Source organism: Podarcis filfolensis (genome assembly GCF_964270895.1).
Source record: "Podarcis filfolensis genome assembly, chromosome: Z".
In the NCBI taxonomy this organism is placed as follows: domain Eukaryota; kingdom Metazoa; phylum Chordata; class Lepidosauria; order Squamata; family Lacertidae; genus Podarcis; species Podarcis filfolensis.
Genome location: NC_139617.1, coordinates 299,782 through 320,992, shown reverse-complemented (window position 1 = coordinate 320,992; position 21,211 = coordinate 299,782). Strand labels below are relative to the sequence as shown.

Below are 21,211 nucleotides of genomic sequence, written 5' to 3'. Positions count from 1 at the left end.
TGGTGCATTTATTAGACATACAGGATGTGCATTTATTATCTCATAACATTCCAAATTTAATTTAATTTCCAGAGTTGCAGACGGTTGCACCCTTTTCCAGCATCGGCTGAGCCTCCCTGGGCAGAAGTAGTCGGCGCTGTGCCGCTCAGCGCATGAGGAGGCTGTGCTTGGGCCCGTCCACCCTCTCCAGCTTCTCAAAGTGCTTGCGAGCGTTGCGGATGTTGATCAGGGTGGCGGCAGAAGCTGGAAGTGAGCCGGGAGAGGAGGGATGAGCTTCCTGGCTTCCCCATACCTGCGGAACTCCCCACCACTGGATTCCCCCAACATTGGACCATTCAAAGGAGCACTTTCCAAATTTTCCCATAACTGCGGAACTCCCCACCATTGGATTCCCCTGGCACCTGAGCGCTTTCCCACCTTTCTGATACCCATGGAACTCCTTGCCACTGGATTTGCAGAGGATTTCAACCCGAGCCTTTCAAACTTACGTATGGAAGGGTCGGACATGACGACCATCACGTAGGTGTTGGAGGTGAAGATGTCGATGAAGGCGGCGAAATTCGAATTGCGCACCTCCATGCTCTGGAAGGAGGCGGCCAGTTTGCTGGTGGTGGGGGAGGACATTTATGAGCACAGATCAAACATTCCAGGATTCAGATTTGCAGTTTTTGATTTTACAAATTGATATTTATATGGATTTTAATGTCATAAATTCAGTATTAATAGTAGATTATATTTACATCAAATTTATAAATATTATAAATTCAAAATAAGTATTAAATCTGCATTAAATTTAAAAATATATTAAAATTTTATTGAATTGAAAAAGATTATAAAATAAACATATATTAAAACTATTAAATTTTATAAATTTTATTATAAAATATATATAAATGTTATGTTATATTAAATCTACATTAGATTTATCCATAGAGTAAATTAAATATAAATATATTAAATCTGTATTAAAATTATAAATACATTCATACCTCGGGTTAAAGACGCTTCAGGTTGAGCGTTTTCAGGTTGCGTCCCGTGGCATCCCGGAAGTAACAGAAAGGGTTACTTCCAGGTTTCGCCACTCACGCATGTACAGATGCTCAAAATGACGTCACGCGCATGCGCAGAAGCGGTGAATCACGACCCGCACACACACAGACGCGGGTTGCTTTCTGCTCAGGGCTCCAGAACGGATCCCGTTCGCAACCAGAGGTGCCACTGTATTGTAATTTAAATATAAATATTTGATTTATATCAAATTTATGAATATTATCAAATAAATATATTAAATCTGTATCAAATTTATAAATAGTATAAATTAAATATAACTTTATTAGATTTCTATCATATTTATAAATTATACTATAAAATAAATAAAAATATATTAAACCTGCCTTACATTTATAAATAGAATAAATTAAATATAAATATTATATTGAGTCTGTCTTAAATTTATAAATAGTGCAAATTAAATATATATCAAATTTATCAATATTATGAAATAAATATAAATATTTAATCAGTTCTAAATTTATAAATAGTGCAAATTAAGCATGAATATTATATCACATTTAAGCTACATTTGTAAATATAAATTGAATTATAAAACAAAGATAAATATTATATTAAATCTGTACTAAATTTATAAATAGAATAAACCAAATACAAATACTACATTAAATCTGTATTAAACTTAGAAATATTATCAATTAATTGCCAATCTTGTGAACTGTATTTGGGAAACAGTTTAAATTGACATTTTAGACTTCTCAGTTAATCGACTTCCCTCCCTCCAGCCTCATGGTTACCGTATTTCCTTTCTACGTAATAACATTTGTAATTTTTCCTACTTATCTTTCATCATTTCAATTGTCACATTTTAAAATAAATATAAGAAGGTATTAATCATAAAAAAATAAAAAAATACATTTTAGACTTGTTAATTAATCGACAACATTATCACCTCATTTTATTTTATAATTAAATAATCAACTAAATTAAAACTTGCATTTGAAGAATTTTAAATTTGAGGATTATAATTTTAGGATTGAAATTATAAATTATATTTGATGTTATCAATTAAGCTTATACATGATTATAATAATGAGACAGACCTAATTTCCATGTCACGGCTGCCAAGCTATTTTCCAGAATTCCACCCCTACCCTGAAACCGCCGTCTAAAGTAACATGTTTCTCACCTGCAGCTCAGTTTGAATTGTTTGATGATATTGCTGATTTTCTCAAATCGGTGGATGTCTCGCTGCTCTTTGCACTGATAGTGGGAAATCACCTGTAGGGAGGGGAAAACCATAATAAATTTCTTTTATTTCTACAGAAAGCATTGCCCAATTCCTTTCCCAGAATGCTTTGCTGGAGAGGCAAACAAAATAAAATCTTTTTTTACAGAAAGGTTCAGACTTGCTGGTATCTTCTGAATATCAACGAGCAAAGGAAGGTTTTCTTTTCGGAATGATACATTTTTAGAGCAGGGTGAATTTGATTTGAATCAAATCAATTTAAATAATGGTTTAGATCGCTTGTCAGTTAAGGATTTCCTCCAACTGTCGATATTAAGAGGAGGCCAGCAAAGGATTTAAATCAAGTCTTACTTTATTGGAAGGAGAAAAACAGTCATTTCCTTAATAGAATTTAAACCATTTATTTAACTATTTGTTATTATTAATAATAATAACAAATAATGATAATAATAATAATGATAATAATAATAATAATAATAATAATAATAATAATAATAATCCTATCCCAAATCCAGATCCCCAGCTTCTATCCCTATCTCTAAACCTTATCCCTAACCCTAATAATAATAATAAATAATAATAATAACAATAACAACCCTATCACTAATCCCTATTCCTGTCCCTAACCCTAACAATAATAATAATTTATTCTTTATACTCCGCCCATCTGACTGGGTTTCCCCAGCCACTCTAGGCGGCGGTAGCAGCAGTGAAACGTGAGTGATCGTAGTTCATTAAAAGGTTGGTTTTATTCCAAAAAGATTACAGATTGCTGAGAGCTCCCCTCCCGGGAATCAGTCTCCACTTTAAGATGATGACTCGACTGAGTGCGGTGTCGCATTTCCTTCGACGAAAGCAATGTGGGAGGAACCTTCTCTTAGCATATTGTGACATAGTTTGCCGCCTACCCTGTACTCCCCCTTTTCTACGCTCAGGAATACTCAAAGGCTGACCTGCCATCTTTGAAAGGCTATCTGCAGATTCCTCTAGCCTGGGAGATGACCCTTCTCCTACTTCCTGGGAATGAGTTTCCACGGCCACCTCTCTTATCTGCATTTGGCTCTCTGCCTGGGCTGGCAGCTGCTCAGGAAGACTATCTGTAGCCCTGACAGCGGCTCCCAACATCATCATCATCATCATCATCATCATCATCACCACCACCACCTTATCCCTAATCCCTATTCCTAACCCTAATAACATCATCATCATCAACAACAACAACAACAACAACAACAACAACAATAATCTTACCAGGAAAGTCGCCCGCTCAAAAAGAAGGACCTCGTCGGCTTCAATGATCTGCGCAAAATTCCTCAGGTTGGTCTCCAGTTGCTGAACGTTGGGGATAAGCTGATAGACTATACTCGACCACGCCTGCCCCACAAAAAATCGAATGAAATCAAATTAATTTGTGTTATTAAATCAAATTAAGGAATGAAATCAAACAAATTTGTGCTATTAAATGAAACTCAGTTGAACGAAATTGAATGAATTGGTGTTATGAAATTAAACTAAACCGAATTCACTTGAATTAAGGTAGTTTTTTTCCTTTGCAAAAACGAGTCGCACGTTGGCAAGTCATACGGAGTCCATTCCAGAAGTCCGCCCAGAAACTAAAGCACGGTTTCCAATTGGCAGCAGGGAGCTCCTGATAAAATCCCTTTTTACAGAAAGTTTCAACCTTGCTTGGATTTTCTTAATAGTGACAATCGCAGGAAGGAATAATAATAATAATAATAATAACAACAACAATAACAATAATAATAATAATAATAATAATAATATTGATGATGAATCCATTTTTTACAGAAAGGCTCAACCTTGCTAGCATGCCGTACCAAAGGCCCGAGTTTGAGGGGGTACGAGGTACAACTATATGGGCAAAAAAAGAAAGAAAATAAAAGATTTCGGGCGCTCCTTGTAGAGCGTTTCATCCCAGATGAAGCAGGTGCATTGAATTAATTTGAATGAAATTGAATTAACTTGAATGAAATCGAATGAATTTGTGCTATTAAACTGAATTAATTTGAATGGAATTGAATGAAAACAAATGAATTGGTGCTTTTAAATTGAATTAATTTGAATGAAATTGAATTAATTTGAAGGAAACCAAATCAACTTGAATCAAATCAAATGAAATCGAATGAATTGGTGCTATGAAATTAAGTTGAATTTCAAAGGAATTCACTTAAATGAAATTGAATGAATTTGTGCTATGAAATTGAATGAATTTGAAATTGAATCAACTTGAATGAAATCGAATGAAATCGAATGAATTGGTGCAATGAAATTAAGTTGAATTTCAATGGAGTTTAAATCAAATCGAATGAATTTGTGCTATGAAATTTAAATGAATTTCAATGAAGTTAACTTCAAGGAAACTGTGTTATTCAGTTGATTGAAGAATTGAAAGGTCAGAGTTTGAGGGCATTGGGAACCAAGGTACAACTGTATGAGCAAAATGTATATATATATATTTCAGTCACACCTTGTAGAGAGTTTCATCCCAGATGGAGGTCCGAAAGCAGGCGCACTCCAGCGGGCGCGAGAGCCGCTTCAAATCCTCTTCCCTCTCCTTGAAAATCTGCAGGAGACAAAATCCATCTTGGCAGCGGGTTGGACTAGATGACCCTGGTGCCCCTTCCCCATTGAAATCCCTCGCCTATCAAACTTGATTTAAATCTATTTACAGAAAGGTTCAGCCTCTCAAGAGGGAGAATACTTTTCAGAATCATAAAATAATAATAATGTTATTCTTTATACACTGCCCATCTGGGTGGCTCCCAACAGAATGATGATAATCGTGATCATATTTTGCCCCTTGCAGTCGACGTGGAGCACTCGTCCGTCTGCTTCCTGGGCAACCTGGTCCTCAACCTCTAGGAATGTGACGGATAAGTACCTCGCCAAGTTAAAAGGAACCCCTGGCGGTCACCAAGTCTGACCCACCACCAGGCAGGACTCTCTCCTCAAGTAGCCTGGACAGATGGCCGCCCAGCCTCTGCTTGAAATCTAAGCGATGGATGGAAATTGCAATTTAAACCCCTCGCCTGTCCAACTGGGTTTAAATCCCTTCTTTACAGTACAGCTCAGCCATGCTGGCATCCTCTTCATCTTAATTTTTCTCATTGAAATCCCGATTCAAATCCAGATTTAAATCAGTCAGACTCAGGCTTTGCTGGCCTGCTCTTAATTTGGACAATCAGAGGGAGGTTTCCTTTTTGGAATAATAAAATCCCTTTTTTACAGAAAGGTTCAGCCTTGCTGACACCCTCTCAATATGGCCAATCGGAATTCCTTTCCAGAACCCTAAAATCCTCACTGGCAACCCTCCTAAGACCGAAAACCTGAGTCTCCAACCCCTATCCCTATCCCTATAATTCCCTGCTCATCTGGCTGAGTGTCGGTCGGCTCCCAACATAATACAGTGGTACCTCGGGTTACATACTGTCAGGGAATCAGGAGCAGGAGCACTGGGGAGAGAGGAATTGGAGAGCGAAGGGGAAGAATCCGAGGGAAGCGTAGGGGACTATGACAGTGGCCCGAGAGAGTCTATGAGCTTCTCCAGCGAATCAGAAGATTCCCAGAAGGGGGCTCCGATGGTCAGGGCAAGGGGGGTCCCAGGGGGGACGCACCAGAAACAAGGAGCCAGAGGGGAACCCCAAAGCAGCAGTGGAGGATCGGGACCAGTTTCCCCACCAGAGCGTAGTGGGGGGGAAGAGTCACATGTGTCAGGGCCAGCGTCTCCTCCGGAGGGGAGGGAGAGTGAGTCAGGGCTGACCACGCCTCCATCGGAGAGTGGGGGAATGGAGGGGAGGTCAGTTGCAGCTAGCCCACCCGAAGGGGGAAGCAGTGACAGCAGCAGTGAAACGGTTAGGAGGAAAACTGCTGGCTGGGCGCGCACGCCAAGTTCAAATGTACAGGCGCGCGGGACAGCAGGAGACCCGGATGGGGAACCAGCTCCTAAAGCCCGCCGGAGGGAGGGAGAAGGCTCAGGGGAATCAGCGTCAGAAGAGGCTAGGAAGGGCGAGACCCCAGCGGGCAGGCGGACCCAGAGGAGGAAGGAGCAGCGGAAAAGGTGGAGCAAGGCGAGGGTCTTAAATTGGTGTACAGGGGGAGGAGATTCAGAAGGGTCATCAGCGGTCTAAAGCTTGAGACGTGGGGCTGCGCGCTGCGGCTCTGGAAGTGAAACTGAACTTCAATAAAGACTTTTGTATTTAACAACAAAGCAGCGTTGGTCCTTTGTGAGCTGGGACCTTGGGCAGCTCTGACACATACGCTTCAGGTTACAGACTCCGCTAACCCAGAAATAGTACCTCGGGTTAAGAAATTTGCTTCAGAATGAGAACAGAAATCGCGAGGCGGCGGCAGGGCACCAGCATGAGGCCCCCATTAGCTAAAGTGGTGCTTCAGGTTAAGAACAGTTTCAGGTTAAGAATGGACCTCCAGAACGAATTAAAAAATCTACTTCAGACATTCAAAAACCAACAAGCCTGTTATCCCAGCCTGGTTAGCCCCCTAAAAACTCTGATACCCCATTGTTATGTACTGAAGTTCTCACCCTGGGCCAGCAGGGGGATACTGTAGATACTTTTCACCCAGGGACGCATATGCAAATAAGGAATTGAAAGTGACATTCAGTGAGTGGATAGTTACAGAAAGTTGTTACTGTTGCCATGTAGTTGAACTCTATATAAGCAGGTTGTCTGAACCCTTCAGCCCTGTTCTGTTCTGGCCTGTGAATAAACAAGAGCTGTCTGAAGAATCACTGTGTTGTCTGATATGTTCACCCACAATTTAACACTGGCGACAAGGATGGGATCGATGGATATCAGAGCACAGCCAGACACGGCCACCCTCTGAGCTGAGCTGAATCACTGAGCTGAAACACGGAGCGAAATCACTGAACAGAACCAATTCAGAGCTGACCGTTCTGGCTAGAGCACTGCGTTCTATCCACCGCCCTCCACGCTGGCATCAGAACCATGACTTCACTCATGCCTCTACCGCCGTTTGCCCCAGCCTCTGAATCATGAGATGCCTACCTCGCTCAGTTTGACTGCTACCTCCAAGCCAACGAGCTGACGGAAGTATCACAGGAGTGTAAGCTCAGCCTCTGTGGGCCTGAGGTGTTTGAGACGGCGCGAGCATTGGTTGCACCTGTAGCAGTCCAGGCAACACCGTGGGACACGATTCAAGAGAAGCTCCGCAACCACTACGTGCCAAAGCCGTCCAAGATTGCTGCCCGCCATGCGTTCTACCACCAGAACCAGGCAGAGGGGGAGTCAATTAACAACTACACTGCCGCCCTCTGACAGGCTGCAATGCACTGCGAGTTCCGATTGGGGGGGCAACTCCCATCTCTTGCGGGGGCGCAATTAGTGCCAGCACCGTCCATTAAGAGTTTGGGTGTAATCTTTGACACCTCCCTTTCCATGGAGGCGCAGATTGCAGCTATAACAAAGGCGGCATTTTTCCAGCTCCGCCAAGCTAAGCAGTTGGCTCCTTACCTTTCTCGCCCTGACCTAGCCACTGTGATCAACGTGACGGTCACCTCCAGACTGGATTATTGTAACTCGCTCTACATGGGGCTGCCCTTAAGACTAATCCAGAAACTCCAGCGGGTGCAGAATGCTGCAGCGAGACTCCTTACGGGGTCTTTGCTGCGAGATCACATTCACCCGGTGCTATACCAGCTGCACTGGCTCCCGGTGGAGTACAGGATCAGGTTTAAGGTGCTGGTTTTAACCTTTAAAGTCCTATACGGCCTAGGACCCTCGTACCTACGGGACCGCCTCTCCTGGTATGTCGCACAGAGAAACTTACGGTCTTCAAATAAAAACATCTTGAAGGTCCCAGGCCACAGAGAGGATAGGCTGGCCTCAACTAGAGCCAGGGCTTTTTTGGCTGTGGCTCCGATCTGGTGGAACACTCTGTCACAAGAGACTAGGGCCCTGCAGGGCCTGCAAGACAGAGCTGTTCCACCAGGCCTTTGGCCAGGGCACAGCCTGACCCCCTCCCTCGGCAATCTTCGCAGAGCTCTGGCCCAATGGTTGCCAGTGGCTTGATTTGAATTAATTTTATAATGAATGATTTTAGAGTGTTGTTTGTGTTGTACTTTTGTACTGTTTTATTGTTGTTAGCCGCCCTGAGCCCGGCTTTGGCTGGGGAGGGCGGGATATAAATAAAATTATTATTATTATTATTATTATTATTATTATTATTATTATTATTTACTGAAGTTCTCACCCTGGGCCAGCAGGGGGATAATGTAGATAGTTTTCACTCAGGTCCGCATATGCAAATAAGGAATTGAAAGTGACATTCAGCCTGGATAGCTCAGTTGGTTAGACCATGGTGCTGATAACACCAAGGTTGCAGGTTCGATCCCTGTATGGACCAGCTGCATATTCCTGCATTGCAGGGGGTTGGACTAGATGATCCTCAGGATCCCTTCCAACTCTACAGTGCTATGCTATGTGCTATGATTGGATAGTTACAGAAAGTTGTTACTGTTGCCATGTAGTTGAGCTCTATATAAGCAGGTTGGCTTCAATTCAGTTCTGTTCTGGCCTGTGAATAAACAAGAGCTGTCTGAAGAATCGCTGTGTCGTCTGATATGTTCACCCACAACTTAACATCCATAATTAAATACAATATACTCCCATAGAGATTACCTTACACTGCGTTTAAAACCAAAATAGCATTTGGATAGAAACTGTTTCTCAGGAGGCTAGTCCTAGTCTTTATAACCCTGTGTGCGCACTAGCCTGCTCTATCTCTGCAGTTTCCTATGGCACCTGGAAGCATAGATTTGATCCAAGGTGGGAAGAGTGCACCCAGTTATTCTCCCTGCAGTCTTTACAACCCTGGACAGCTCCCCCCCCCCCCGACCGTGCAGCTCCCAAACCGCACACACAGACCGTAAGTTAATACACTCTCATCAGTACAATGGTAAAATGCCATCAACAGGTCCTTTGAAAGATTATTTTTCCAGAGGATTCTCAGAAAATATAACCTCTGCTGTGCTCTCTTCATAAGGTCTTGCTGTTTTCTCCCCAGGTTAGGTCATCTCTCAACTCCATTCCCAGAAATCAAAACACCAAGACCTGTTCCACACACTTCCCCTCAATAATAAGTCGCTGAATATTCAATTTACATTTCCTAAAGTCCACAATAATCTCTTTTGTTTTCTTTAAGTTAAGGAGTAAGTTGTTTTTCCTGCACCACTCCCCCAACTGCTCAACTTCCTTCCTACAGGCCGCCTCCCCCTCTCCAGCCGTGATTAAACCAACTACCGTTGTATCATCTGCAAACAATGATTTTATTACTGGGATTTGGGGGGGGGGCAGTCAGCTGTACAGAGTGTATATAAAAGCGGGCTCAACCACGCACCCCTGCAGCGTTCCCGTATTCATGATGAAATCCGCAGACACATGGGAACCCATCCTGATCCGTTGGGAACGGTTTGACAGAAAATCTAATACAGTGGTACCTCTGGTTAAGAACTTAATTTGTTCCGGAGGTCCATTCTTAACCTGAAACTGTTCTTAACCTGAGGTACCACTTTAGCTAATGGGGACTCCTGCTGCCGCTGCCGCCAGATTTCTGTTCTCATCCTGAAGCAAAGTTCTTCAGGTACTATTTCTGGGTTAGCGGAGTCTGTAACCTGAAGCGTCTGTAACCTGAAGCATTTGTAACCCAAGGTACCACTGTATCCACCTGCACAAACACGGTGAAAGTCCCAGGTCTAATAGTCTGGGCAGCAATCTATGCGGAAGAATAGTATTAAACGCAGAACTAAAGTCTACAAATAACAATCTCGCCCTTGCTTCTCCAAATGAGTCAGGACAGCATGTAAAACTATTTGCCACAGCATCCTCTGTGGATCCCTTTGCCTTGTACGCAAACTGGTAAGGGTCAAGTCCCACTGGCAAACAAGATATGATGCGGTTCCTCAACAGACTTTCGAAACATTTCATTATAATGGGTGTCAACACCACAGGGCGAAAATCATTCAGACTATCTTTGGTTTTTTTGGCAAGGGTATAATGGTAGCGGATTTCAGACAGGGTGGAACGGTGGCTTGGGCCAGAGACTGGTTTAAAATCTTCAAAAAGATTCCTGCCAGTTGGTCGGAACAATCTCTTAGCACCCTGCCAGCCACTCCATCCGGGCCGATAGCCTTCTTTGTGTTTACCTCCTTTAATATTCGCCTCACTTCTCCCTCTTCTACCCTGGCAGTATTTCTTAATATGGCCCTCTTAATATGGCCAATCAGAGGCAGCTTTCCTTTCCAGAACTGTAAAATCCTTCCTTTATGCGGACGTTCAGGAAGGATTTCACGGTTCCGAAAAGGAAACCTGCCTCCGATTGGCCATATTGAGAGGGTATCAGCGAGGCTGGACATTTGTGTCAAAATAAAAAGGGTTTAAATCAAGTCTTACTGACTAGTGATTTAAATAGTGATTTCAATCGATTCAACTGAAATCAAATCCATCCTCAATAATAACGATGATGATTTATTTATACACCGCCCATCTGGTTGGGTTTCCCCAGCCACTCAGGGAGCCTCCCAACAGCATAATAATAATAATAATAATAATAATAATAATAATAACAACCCTATCCCTAATCCCTAAGTCCAGCCTCACTGGCACCCTCTCAATACGGCCAGAGACAGCTTTCCTTTCTTTAAGCAGAGGTTCAGCCTTGCTGGCAACCCTCCTAAAACCGATACCCCTAACCCCTATCTCTATCCCTATCCCTAATAATAATAACCTGCCCATCCAGCTGGGCAGCTCCCAACACAAGATGAAGAAGAAGAAGGGGAGGAGGAGGAGGAGGAAGAGGAAGAACCCTATCCCTAACACCAAGTCATATCCCTATCTCTATCCCTATTTCTAATAATAATAATAATTTATTCTTTATACCCCAGCCACTCTGGGCAGCTCCCAAAATAAAATAATAATAATAATAATAATAATAATAATAATAATAATAACCCTATCCCTCATCCCAGCTTCGCCGACACCCTCTCAGTACGGCAAATTGAAGGCAGGTTTCCTTTCCTTTACAGAGGTTCAGCCTCGCTGGCAACCCCCATGACACTGGAAACCTTTGGTAGAATTAAAGCCAGGGGTCCCCTTTTCGCTCACCAGCTCGCGCTGATCCTCCTGGACCAAGTCCATCTTGTGGACCAGGCAGAAGACTTTAGCATCAGGTGAGTTCTGCAAGATGGCCTCCAGGCACGACTGGTAGTAGTGCATGTCCTTCTCAAGCTCCCGACTCTCGACGTCAAAGACGTAAATCAGAACCTCGACGTTGCGGAATATGTTGTCCCTCTGGCTGGTGAAGTAGTTCTCCATGAAGGTGTCCTGGCTGAGAAAACCGGGGGATTTAAATTATTTTATCCCAGTTAAAAAAGCAGTTTCAAATTTCAATTCTATGCCAATTCAAAACAGGTTTGACCGGTCTCAGTCAGCGAAGGCAGGATACAAATAAAAGTTTATTATTATTATTATTATCATCATCAATTTTCCAGGCTGGGCAACCAATTCAGGCCATTTCATGCCATTTCAGAGGGGGCTAGCAAGGCGGAACCTTTCTGAAAAAAGGGATTTTTTTTATTTCAAAAAGTATTGTCCCTATTCAGTGGTTGCCAGCAAGGCTGAAGATTTCGATTGGATTTAAATGTTACGGACCAGGGATTTAAATGGTGATTTAAATGAAATCCACCCAGCATATCAGTGTAAAAACCACTCTGTGAATTGAGGATTCTATAAAGGAAACGTTTCTCCGCTTGTCGATATTCAGAGGATGCCAGCAAGACTGAGTCTTCCTGCTAAAAAAGGCATCTTATTCTTCCAAAAAGGAAACCTCCCTCTGCTTGTCCATATTAAGAGGAGGCCAGCAAGGTTAAACCTCTCTGTAAAAAAAGGGATTTTATTACAGTGGTACCTCAAGTTAAGTACTTAATTCGTTCTGGAGGTCAGTTCTTAACCTGAAACTGTTCTTAACTTTACCTAATGGAGCCTCCTGCCGCCGCCGCGCTGCTGGTGCACGATTTCTGTTCTCATCCTGAAGCAAACTTCTTAACCAGAGGTACTATTTCTGGGTGAATGGAGTCTGTAACCTGAAGCATATGTAACCTGAAGTGTATGTAACCCGAGGTACCACTGTATTCCAAAAAGGAAACCTTCCTACGGTTGTCCATATTAAGAGGATGCCAGCAAGGTTGAACCTTTCTGTAAAAAAGGATTTAATTCCTTGCTGACTACTGATCTAGATCGTGATTTATATCAATCTGATTTAAATCATCATTATTATTAGTAGTATTTTATTTATACCCCGCCCATCCAGCTGGGTTTCCCCAGACATCTGAAGGCAGCCATGTTTAGGGAAGTCTGGCTGATTTAAATCTGGAATCGAATGGGGATTGAAATGAGAAAAATCAGGATGAGAAGGATGCCAGCAAAATCTGAGCTGTCCTGGCGAGGGGTTTAAATTGTGATTTCCATTGTCTGGAGTTCAAGCGGAGGGCAGGCAGCCGGCCGTCTGTCCAGGTAGTTTGAGGCAACAGTCCCGCCTGGCGGCGGGTCAGACTGGATGACCGCTGGGGGTCCCTTTTAACATGGCAAGGGGGGCAAGAAGTACTTACCCGCCGCAGTCCCAGAGGTTGAGGACTAGGTTGCCCAGGAAGCGGACATGCGAGTGCTCCACGTCAACTGCAAGGGGCAAAATGAGATTATTATTATTATTATTATTATTATTATTATTATTCTGTTGGGAGCCACCCAGATGGGCAGTGTATAAAGAATAACGTTATTATTAGTAGTAGTAGTACAACAAAGCCAGTGGACCTGATGGGATACCTGCCGAAATCTTAAAAGTGGGTGGAACTGAACTTACACAACAACTTCACAAGCTCATCAAAAAAATCTGGGAAAGAGAAGAAATCACAGCAGACTTTAGGGATGCCAAAATTATCAATCTCTTTTAAAAAAGGTAACGGAACTGATTGTGGAAACTATCGAGGCATGTCTCTATTAGCTGCGGCCAGCAAAATTCTTGCAAGGATCTTAGCAAACTGTCTCGCAACAATATCCATGGTGACCCTTCCTGAATCCCAAAATTGTTTTCGGCCTTCTAGGGCGAATGCAGAGAGCAAAACCAACCCCTGTATATGGTGTTTATTGACCTGACTAAAGCCTTCAACACTGTAAATCATAATGCCCTGTGGACTGTCATTCTGAAAATTGGCTGCCCTCCATGATTGGCTGCCCTCCTTCATGCCTTATGAGGAACGGCTAAGGGAGCTGGGCATGTTTAGCCTGGAGAAGAGGAGGTTAAGGGGTGATATGATAGCCATGTTCAAATATATAAAAGGATGTCACATAGAGGAGGGAGAAAGGTTGTTTTCTGCTGCTCCAGAGAAGCAGACACGGAGCAATGGATCCAAACTACAAGAAAGAAGATTCCACCTAAACATTAGGAAGAACTTCCTGACAGTAAGAGCCGTTCGACAGTGGAATTTGCTGCCAAGGAGTGTGGTGGAGTCTCCTTCTTTGGAGGTCTTTAAGCAGAGGCTTGACAACCATATGTCAGGAGTGCTCTGATGGTGTTTCCTGCTTGGCAGGGGGTTGGACTCGATGGCCCTTGTGGTCTCTTCCAACTCTATGATTCTATGATTCATTCAACTCCTCTATGATTACCATATTTTTCGCTCCATAAGATGCATTTTTTCCTCTTAAAAACTAAAGGGAAATGTCTGTGTGTCTTATGGAGTGTGTGGTCCCTGAAGCTAAACTGCCGGAATGCGGCACACTCCTGAGCTGCTCTTTGGGACTGGCTGGTGAAACCCCGGGTGCCGGCAGATCAACCGGGGCTTCACCGGGGCTTCCCCCGCCAGCCCCGACAAGCTCTGGGAGCTGCGGGAAGGCTGCGTGCAGCCTGTCCGCTGCTCCCTGAGCTGCTCTTTGTGGCTGAGGGGGGGAGACCCAGGCTTCCCCCTCCAGCCCTGAGCAGCTCTGGGGTAGCCCACGAAGCCTCCGCAGGGCAGCAGGATGAAGGCTCCCCGCTGCCCTGAGGAGGCTTCACGGGCTACCCCAGAAATCAGAACAGCTAGAGGGAGCGCTGCGCAGTGCTCCCTCTAGCTGTTTTAGCTTCTGCCTTGGCGGTGCAAAGCCTCCGCAGGGCAGCGGGAAGCCTTCATCCCACTGCCCTGCGGAGGCTTCCCGCGGCTATCCCTGGCTTCTGCGGGAGGTGGGGGAAGGGACAGAGCACACAGCTCTGTCCCTTCCCCCCACCTCCCAGAAAAGCCCCCAATAGCCATGCTCCCTTTAAAGAGTGCACGGCTCTTGCGGGAGGCGGGGAGAAAGCCAGTAGGCTTGCTTTTGCTGAAGCCAGGAGGGCAAGAGGGAATGGTGTGCACCGATTCCGCTTGCTCTCCTGGCTTCAGGGATAGCCCCGCAAAGCCTCCTGAGTGAAGAGTGCTCCCTCTTCACTCAGGAGGCTTTGCGTTGCTTTCTTATTTCTTGATTTCCTCCCCTAAAAACTAATTGCGTCTTATGGTCCAGTGCGTCTAATAGAGCGAAAAATACGGTATATGACAGCAACAATCACAGATAACAATGCCTCTCAAAGTGAACCATTCACAGTGGGATCAGGTATTAAACAGGGTTGTGTTATTGCCCCAACTCTATTCATTATTTTCATTGCCATGATCCTACACTTTGTTTAAGGGAAACTCCCCACCGGAGTAGAAATAATATATCGAACAGATGGAAAGCTCTTCAATCTGAACAGGCTGAAAGCAAAAAAGTAAGGTTACCATAACTTCCATCATAGAGCTTCAATATGCTGGTGACAATGTAGTGTGTGCACGCTCAGAGGATGACCTCCAAACCATCCTAAATACCTTTGCAGAAGCTTACAAAAAGCTTGACCTGTCACTCAATATCCAAAAAACCAAAGTGCTGCACCAACAAGTACAAAACAACCCCTCTGCAGCGCCACAAATCCAACTCAGTGGTGTAACGTTGGAAAATGTCCATCACTTCTCCTACCTAGAGAGTTATCTTTCCGCATGGGCTGACATTGATTCCAAAATCCAGACTCACCTGAGCTCTGCGAGTGCGGCTTTCTCCCAAATGAATTGTCAAGTGTTTGAGGACCGGGACATTGGCAGGGAAACCAAAATGCTTGTTTACAAAGCTATTGTACTACCAACCTTACTATATGCTTGTGAAACATGGACCACTTATAAATGCCACCTCCAGCTTCTCAAAAGATTCCATCAACAGTATATCCAAAAAAATTTACACATCACTTGGGAAGACAGGCAAACTAATATCAGTGTACTGGAAGAAGCAAAGGTCACCAGTGTTGAAGCAATGATTCTTCAACAATTGGTCATGTTGTGGGGATGCCTGATTATCGTCTTCCAAAGCAACTACTCTATTCCGAACTTAAAAATTGAAAGCATAATGCTGGTGGTCAGCAAAAGAGGTTTAAAGACTGTCTCAAGGCAAATCTTAAAAAATGTAGTATAAACACTGACAACTGGGAAACACTGGCTTGTGAGCGCTCCAGTTGGAGAACAGCCTTGACCAAAGGTGTCATGGGCTTTGAAGACACTCAAACTCAGGACGCAAGGGAGAAACATGCTAAGAGGAAGGCATGCTTGGCAAGCCCTCACCGTGGTCAACTCTCGCCTGGAAGCCAATGTCCCCACTGTGGAAGGACGTGTAGATCCAGAATTGGCCTCCACAGTCACTTACGGACTCATTGTTAAAACCGTGTTTATGGAAGACAATCTTACTTGGCTACAAGTGATTTCCAAAGAAGAATTATTATCGTTTGCCAAAGAACAGCAGCAGAAGAAGAATGAGCTTGAAGAAGAAAAAGAAATAGAAATTGAGATAATTATTCCTACTATTCTCATTATTTTCATCCTCATTTATCAAAGAACATTGCCAGAATAAGAAGGATCTTGAATGAGAATGAGCTGAAAAAGAGCAGGAGGAGGAGGAGGAGGAAGAAATTATTATTCCTATTATTATTATTATTATTATTATTATTATTATTATTATCATCATCATCATCTTCATTTGGCCAAGAACAGCAGCACCAGAATGAGAAGAAGAATGAGATTGAATAAGAAGAATGAACTGAAAAAGAAGATGAAGAAGAAGAAAAAGAAGAAATTATTATTCCTATTATTATCGTTATTTTCATCATCATTTGGCAAAGAACAGCAGCAACAAAATAAGAATGAAAATGAGCATGAGTAAGTAGAACAAGCTGAAGAAGAAGAAAATGAGATTATTATTCCTATCATCATCATCATCATCATAATCATCCGGCCAAGAACAGCAGAACCAGAAGAAGAAGAAGAAGAATGAGCTTGAATAAGAACGAACTGAAAAAGAAAATGAGATTATTATTCCTATTATTATTATTATTATTATTCCTATTATTCCTATTATTCCTATTATTATCATCATCATCTGGCCAAGAACAGCAGCACCAGAAGAAGAAAGAGGATGAATAATAAGAACAAGCTGAAAAAGCTGAAAAAGCAGAAAAAGTTCATTCTTCTTTTTATTATTCTGGCACGGTTCTTTCCCTAATAATAATTTAAAAAATGAGCAAGCGACAGCAAAGGTTGCAAGGTTCTCAGCAGTAGTAGTAATAATAACAACAAGAAATTGAATTAACTTGATTGAAATCCAATGAATTTGTGCTATTAAATTAACTTGAATGAAATCAAATGAATTTGGGGGGAAATGGAAATAAAACCTTGTCCCCCCCATTTTTATTTTATTTTTTTTCCCATCTCTACCCAGCACCCTTCCTCTTACTTGTGGCGCCCAGTCGGCGGGTGTCGCGGGCGATGTAGTTGGCAAAGATGATGGACCTCATGCTGGTTTTGCCAGAGCCGCTCTTGCCCATCAGGAGAACCTGGGGCGAATAAAGAATAAATCATAAAATTATTAATAAAATTGTTGTTGTTAGGGTTAGGGGTTAGAGATAGGGTTATTATTATTATTCTGTTGGGAGCCACCCTGAGTGGCTGGGAAAACCCATCTGGATAGACAGTGTATAAATAATTACATTATTTATTATTGAGGGTGGATTTGATTTCAATCAAATCGATTTAAATCACAACTTAAAAAACTCGTCAGTAAGATTTGATTTAAACCCCCTTTTACAAAAAAGCTTCAGCCTCGTCGGCATCCTATGAAATTATGGAGAGGTTTCATCACTCAGCTGCTTCTATTTGGACCCCTTTTCTGCTGTACTTGATTGGAAGGAGAAAAAGAATCATTTCCTTCATAACTCAACAATTTATTTCACTAAAACAAGAACATTATAGCATCACGATTTAAATCACGATTGAAACCACAAGTCAGTAAGACTTGATTTAAATCCTGTTTCAGGTTTAGGCTTGCTGGTATCCTCCTAATACTGACAACCGGAGGAAGCTTTCCTTTTTGGAATAATATATTTTCAGTGTAGTTTTCACAGTTACGGTATATCCAGGGTGAATTTGATATATCATTATCTCAAAAGTGACTGATTTGCTTCTTCTCTTAGAAATGTATAGACCAATAATTATGAAATGATGGTGAGGTTTAATAAGTCAACTACTTATATTTGGACAAGTTTTTTTGCTGTACTTGATCGGAAGGAGAAAAATAATCATTTCCTTCATAGCAATTGAAACAATTTATTTCACCAAAACAAAAACATGATCACATATGTATCCATGTTTGTTAGCTGATGTGCTGAAACAATTTTTTAAAATAAAAAAACTTATGACTTGAAAAACTTTTAATGAATCCTTATTTCCTGATAAACAGCCTTTTCACTAGAAAGTAACTGAAAAGAGAAAATCTTTACAAAACGGAGGTGTTTGGGGTCCAAGGTTTAACTGTATAAGCAGCAGGCCAAGAGAAACTACAGCCCTCACCTTCTTCTTCATGGCTGCGTTTGGCATCACACGCCTGCAAGGAGAAAAAAATATATATTTTATAATATAACAATACAATACATTACTAATAATATAATATGACCCCACCCATTATAACATTATTATTAACATTATTATTATTATTATAAAAGTCACCTGGTGTGGAAAAGGTGAGGCAAAAGCAGCAGGCCCTCAGCCAGTGTTGTAATATGATGATGATGATAATGATGATAATAATAATAATAATAATAATAATAATAACCCTATCCCTTAACCCTAACCCTAACCCTAATAATAATAATAACAACCCAATCCCTAATCCTGTCCCTAATTCCTATTCCTATCTCTAACCCCTATCCCTAATATGGTTTTCCCAGTAGTGATGTATGGAAGTGAGAGCTGGACCATAAAGAAGGCTGATCGCCGAACAATTAATGCTTTTGAATTATGGTGCTGGAGGAGACTCTTGAGAGTCCCATGGACTGCAAGAAGAAGATGGAGGGCACAAGGAGAAGGGGACGACAGAGGACGAGATGGTTGGACAGTGTTCTTGAAGCTACGAACATGAATTTGACCAAACTGCGGGAGGCAGTGGAAGACAGGAGTGCCTGGCGTGCTCTGGTCCAGGGGGTCATGAAGAGTCGGACACGACTAAACGACTAAACAACAACATATGAGTACAGTATATACAATAAGTATATTAGTATATAGTACAACAGTATACCATTATGTTATACATATTATATATAATAGTAATTATTATTACTGAGGAAGTTGGCTAGAGAGATTATGGAATACTGTAGTAGTAGAATAATAATAATAATGGAATTTGACAAGAGTAATAATAATAATTATTATTAGGGAAGTTAGCTAGAGTGATAATAGCATTAATATTATTATTATTATGGAAGTTAGCTAGAGTGATAATAGAATAATAATAATAATAAGTGAAGTTGGCTAGATTATTAGCATCATCATCATTAGTAGGGAAGTTGGCTACAGTGGTAATAGTATTATTATTATTATTATTATTATTATGGAAGTTGGCTAGAGTGATAATAGAAGCAGCAGCAGAAAAAGAAGCAGAAGAAAAAGAAGGCGGCAAGTTGGTTAGAGTGTGTTGCAGGAATTTATGTATAGGTGGGGGGGGTTGCCCCTCCAGCAGATATCATGCACATGTAGTGAACTACCAAAATCAGCACAATCGCTTTTGTGACTTTTGTGATTTGTCCCCACAAAACACTTCATCACAGTTTCTTCCTATCTATTCAAAGGGCCTCTGCTGCATGATACCAAATGTAACAATTCACTGATAAATGTATCTCTGTACTGGCTCACTGGGAAAACTTCAGAAATTCATATAGACATGTGAGCTCAGCTCCTCAGCAGCCCCTCTGCCTGAGTGATCATTCCTGGCATCCTGATACCTGAGCGCCAGACAGGTAGCCATTCCAGAAATAACAAACCCAGATGAAGACAAAAGGGTGGGATTAACTTGGCTGGGAAACAGGTAAATGTGAATATCTCTTTTGTGACACTTGATGGGTGTTTGGTGGAGGGCAAGGAGAACGATGGGGCAGGGTCCAGGATGCTCAGATTACGGCCACCAGACCTTCCCTTTCATGATGTGACTGTGATGTAACCATGATGTAGTTAGAGGGGGTGTAACATGGGGATGAGCAGCTAATAAAAGTTTGGAGACTCTTTTCTTCGGGGCTTCCATCTTGTTTCACCTGGTGGCAGGTGGGAGTCCTGCTGTAACAGTCTTCAATAAAGACCAAGCCTACTGGCTGCTGTTTTGTTCTGGTATTCCAGGGTTGGTGCCCTGGGAGCCCTCAGATTTCTCCGTTAACAAGTGATAATAGCATTATTATTATCATTAGTATTATTATTAGGGAAGTTGGATAGAATGATATTATGATAATTATTACGGACATTGGCTAGAGTTAGAATAATGATAATGATGATGATAATAATAATAATAATAATAAGTAGTAGTAGTAGTAGTACTGTAGTAGTAGTATTCGGGGCCCTCCAGTCCTTCCCCAGCGCCACATTCCCCTCAGGAACCAGAGTTCCTCTGAGCTTCTCGGAAAGACGAGCCCTCCCTTCTTTTTCCCTTTTCCCAACTAGGCCGCAAAAGCCCCGGCCTCGCGTGATCCACTCACCCGGCGACAGACGGCCGCGCCCGGGGGAGAATCAGCGGAGGAGACGAAGCAGCTTGAGCGACCTCTCCCTCGACGTCGCTGGAGGCTCAGGTGACTTCAGCCTAACGGCAGCGTGACGAAGGGACGCAAAGGAAGGGCAGAGTCACGCGTGGCGAACGAACGTCGTAGCGTCGCGACGACACGTAAAGGAAGGGCAGGGTCAAGCGAGGCGAGCGGACGTCGCGGCGCCCCGAAGCCGAGGTGGCCATGTTTAAAAAGGGCAGGGAGAAAAGGAGGTCTTTGTATGCCAAGACTGATGGACAAAGAAGGGAACCTAGGGGTCATCTAGCCCAACCACCTGCCAATCTCAGCTCCCGAATGACGGAGTGATTGACAGGGAGAAACGCCGGGTTACGTGCGAAGGAAATCGCGGGAAACAACACAACCATAGATAGTAAGAGAGAAGCGGCTTATTACGGTCTCCCATATGGTCTAGCGGTTAGGATTCCTGGTTTTCACCCAGGCGGCCCGGGTTCGACTCCCGGTATGGGAAATAGGCATTTTTTTATTATTATTTTCCTTATCTGAAATAAATCAATTAAAAGCTATGGAAGATGAATAACAAGCAATGATAGCTCCTACGTTTCGACTACTCCGTTTCAGAGCGTATAAACGCAGGTCACAGATCACAGTCACGTGGTGTGAACTCGCTCGGCCTATAACGGCCTACCTAGCAGGGCTGTTGTGAAAAGGGTTCCAAGGCAGGGAAGGACCGGGAGCTCCTGAGAGGAAAAGGGGGAAGATCAATCAATCAATCACGCCCCTCCA

At 42.7% G+C, this 21,211-nt stretch overlaps 1 protein-coding gene across 2 annotated transcripts; it reads right to left on the bottom strand.

Annotated features, from left to right (window-relative positions):
- Window positions 1–3: 3 nt before the first annotated feature.
- LOC310754043 (ras-related GTP-binding protein A) lies at window positions 4–20,510 on the bottom strand. 2 transcript variants are annotated; one of them, XM_083595481.1, is made up of 10 exons: window positions 20,405–20,498; window positions 18,237–18,270; window positions 17,125–17,224; window positions 12,921–12,987; window positions 11,419–11,641; window positions 4,749–4,844; window positions 3,512–3,634; window positions 2,201–2,292; window positions 489–604; window positions 4–243 (listed from the first exon to the last, which is right to left on the bottom strand). In XM_083595481.1, exons 2-10 carry the CDS (start codon window positions 18,261–18,263, stop codon window positions 146–148), a joined length of 942 nt encoding a protein of 313 aa, XP_083451607.1. In that variant the 5' UTR covers window positions 18,264–18,270; window positions 20,405–20,498; the 3' UTR covers window positions 4–145. The 2 variants fall into 2 exon arrangements, with proteins under 2 accessions (XP_083451607.1, XP_083451608.1); XM_083595482.1 differs by lacking the exon at window positions 4,749–4,844 and having other exon boundaries at window positions 20,405–20,510.
- Between the last annotated feature and the right edge of the window lie 701 nt (window positions 20,511–21,211).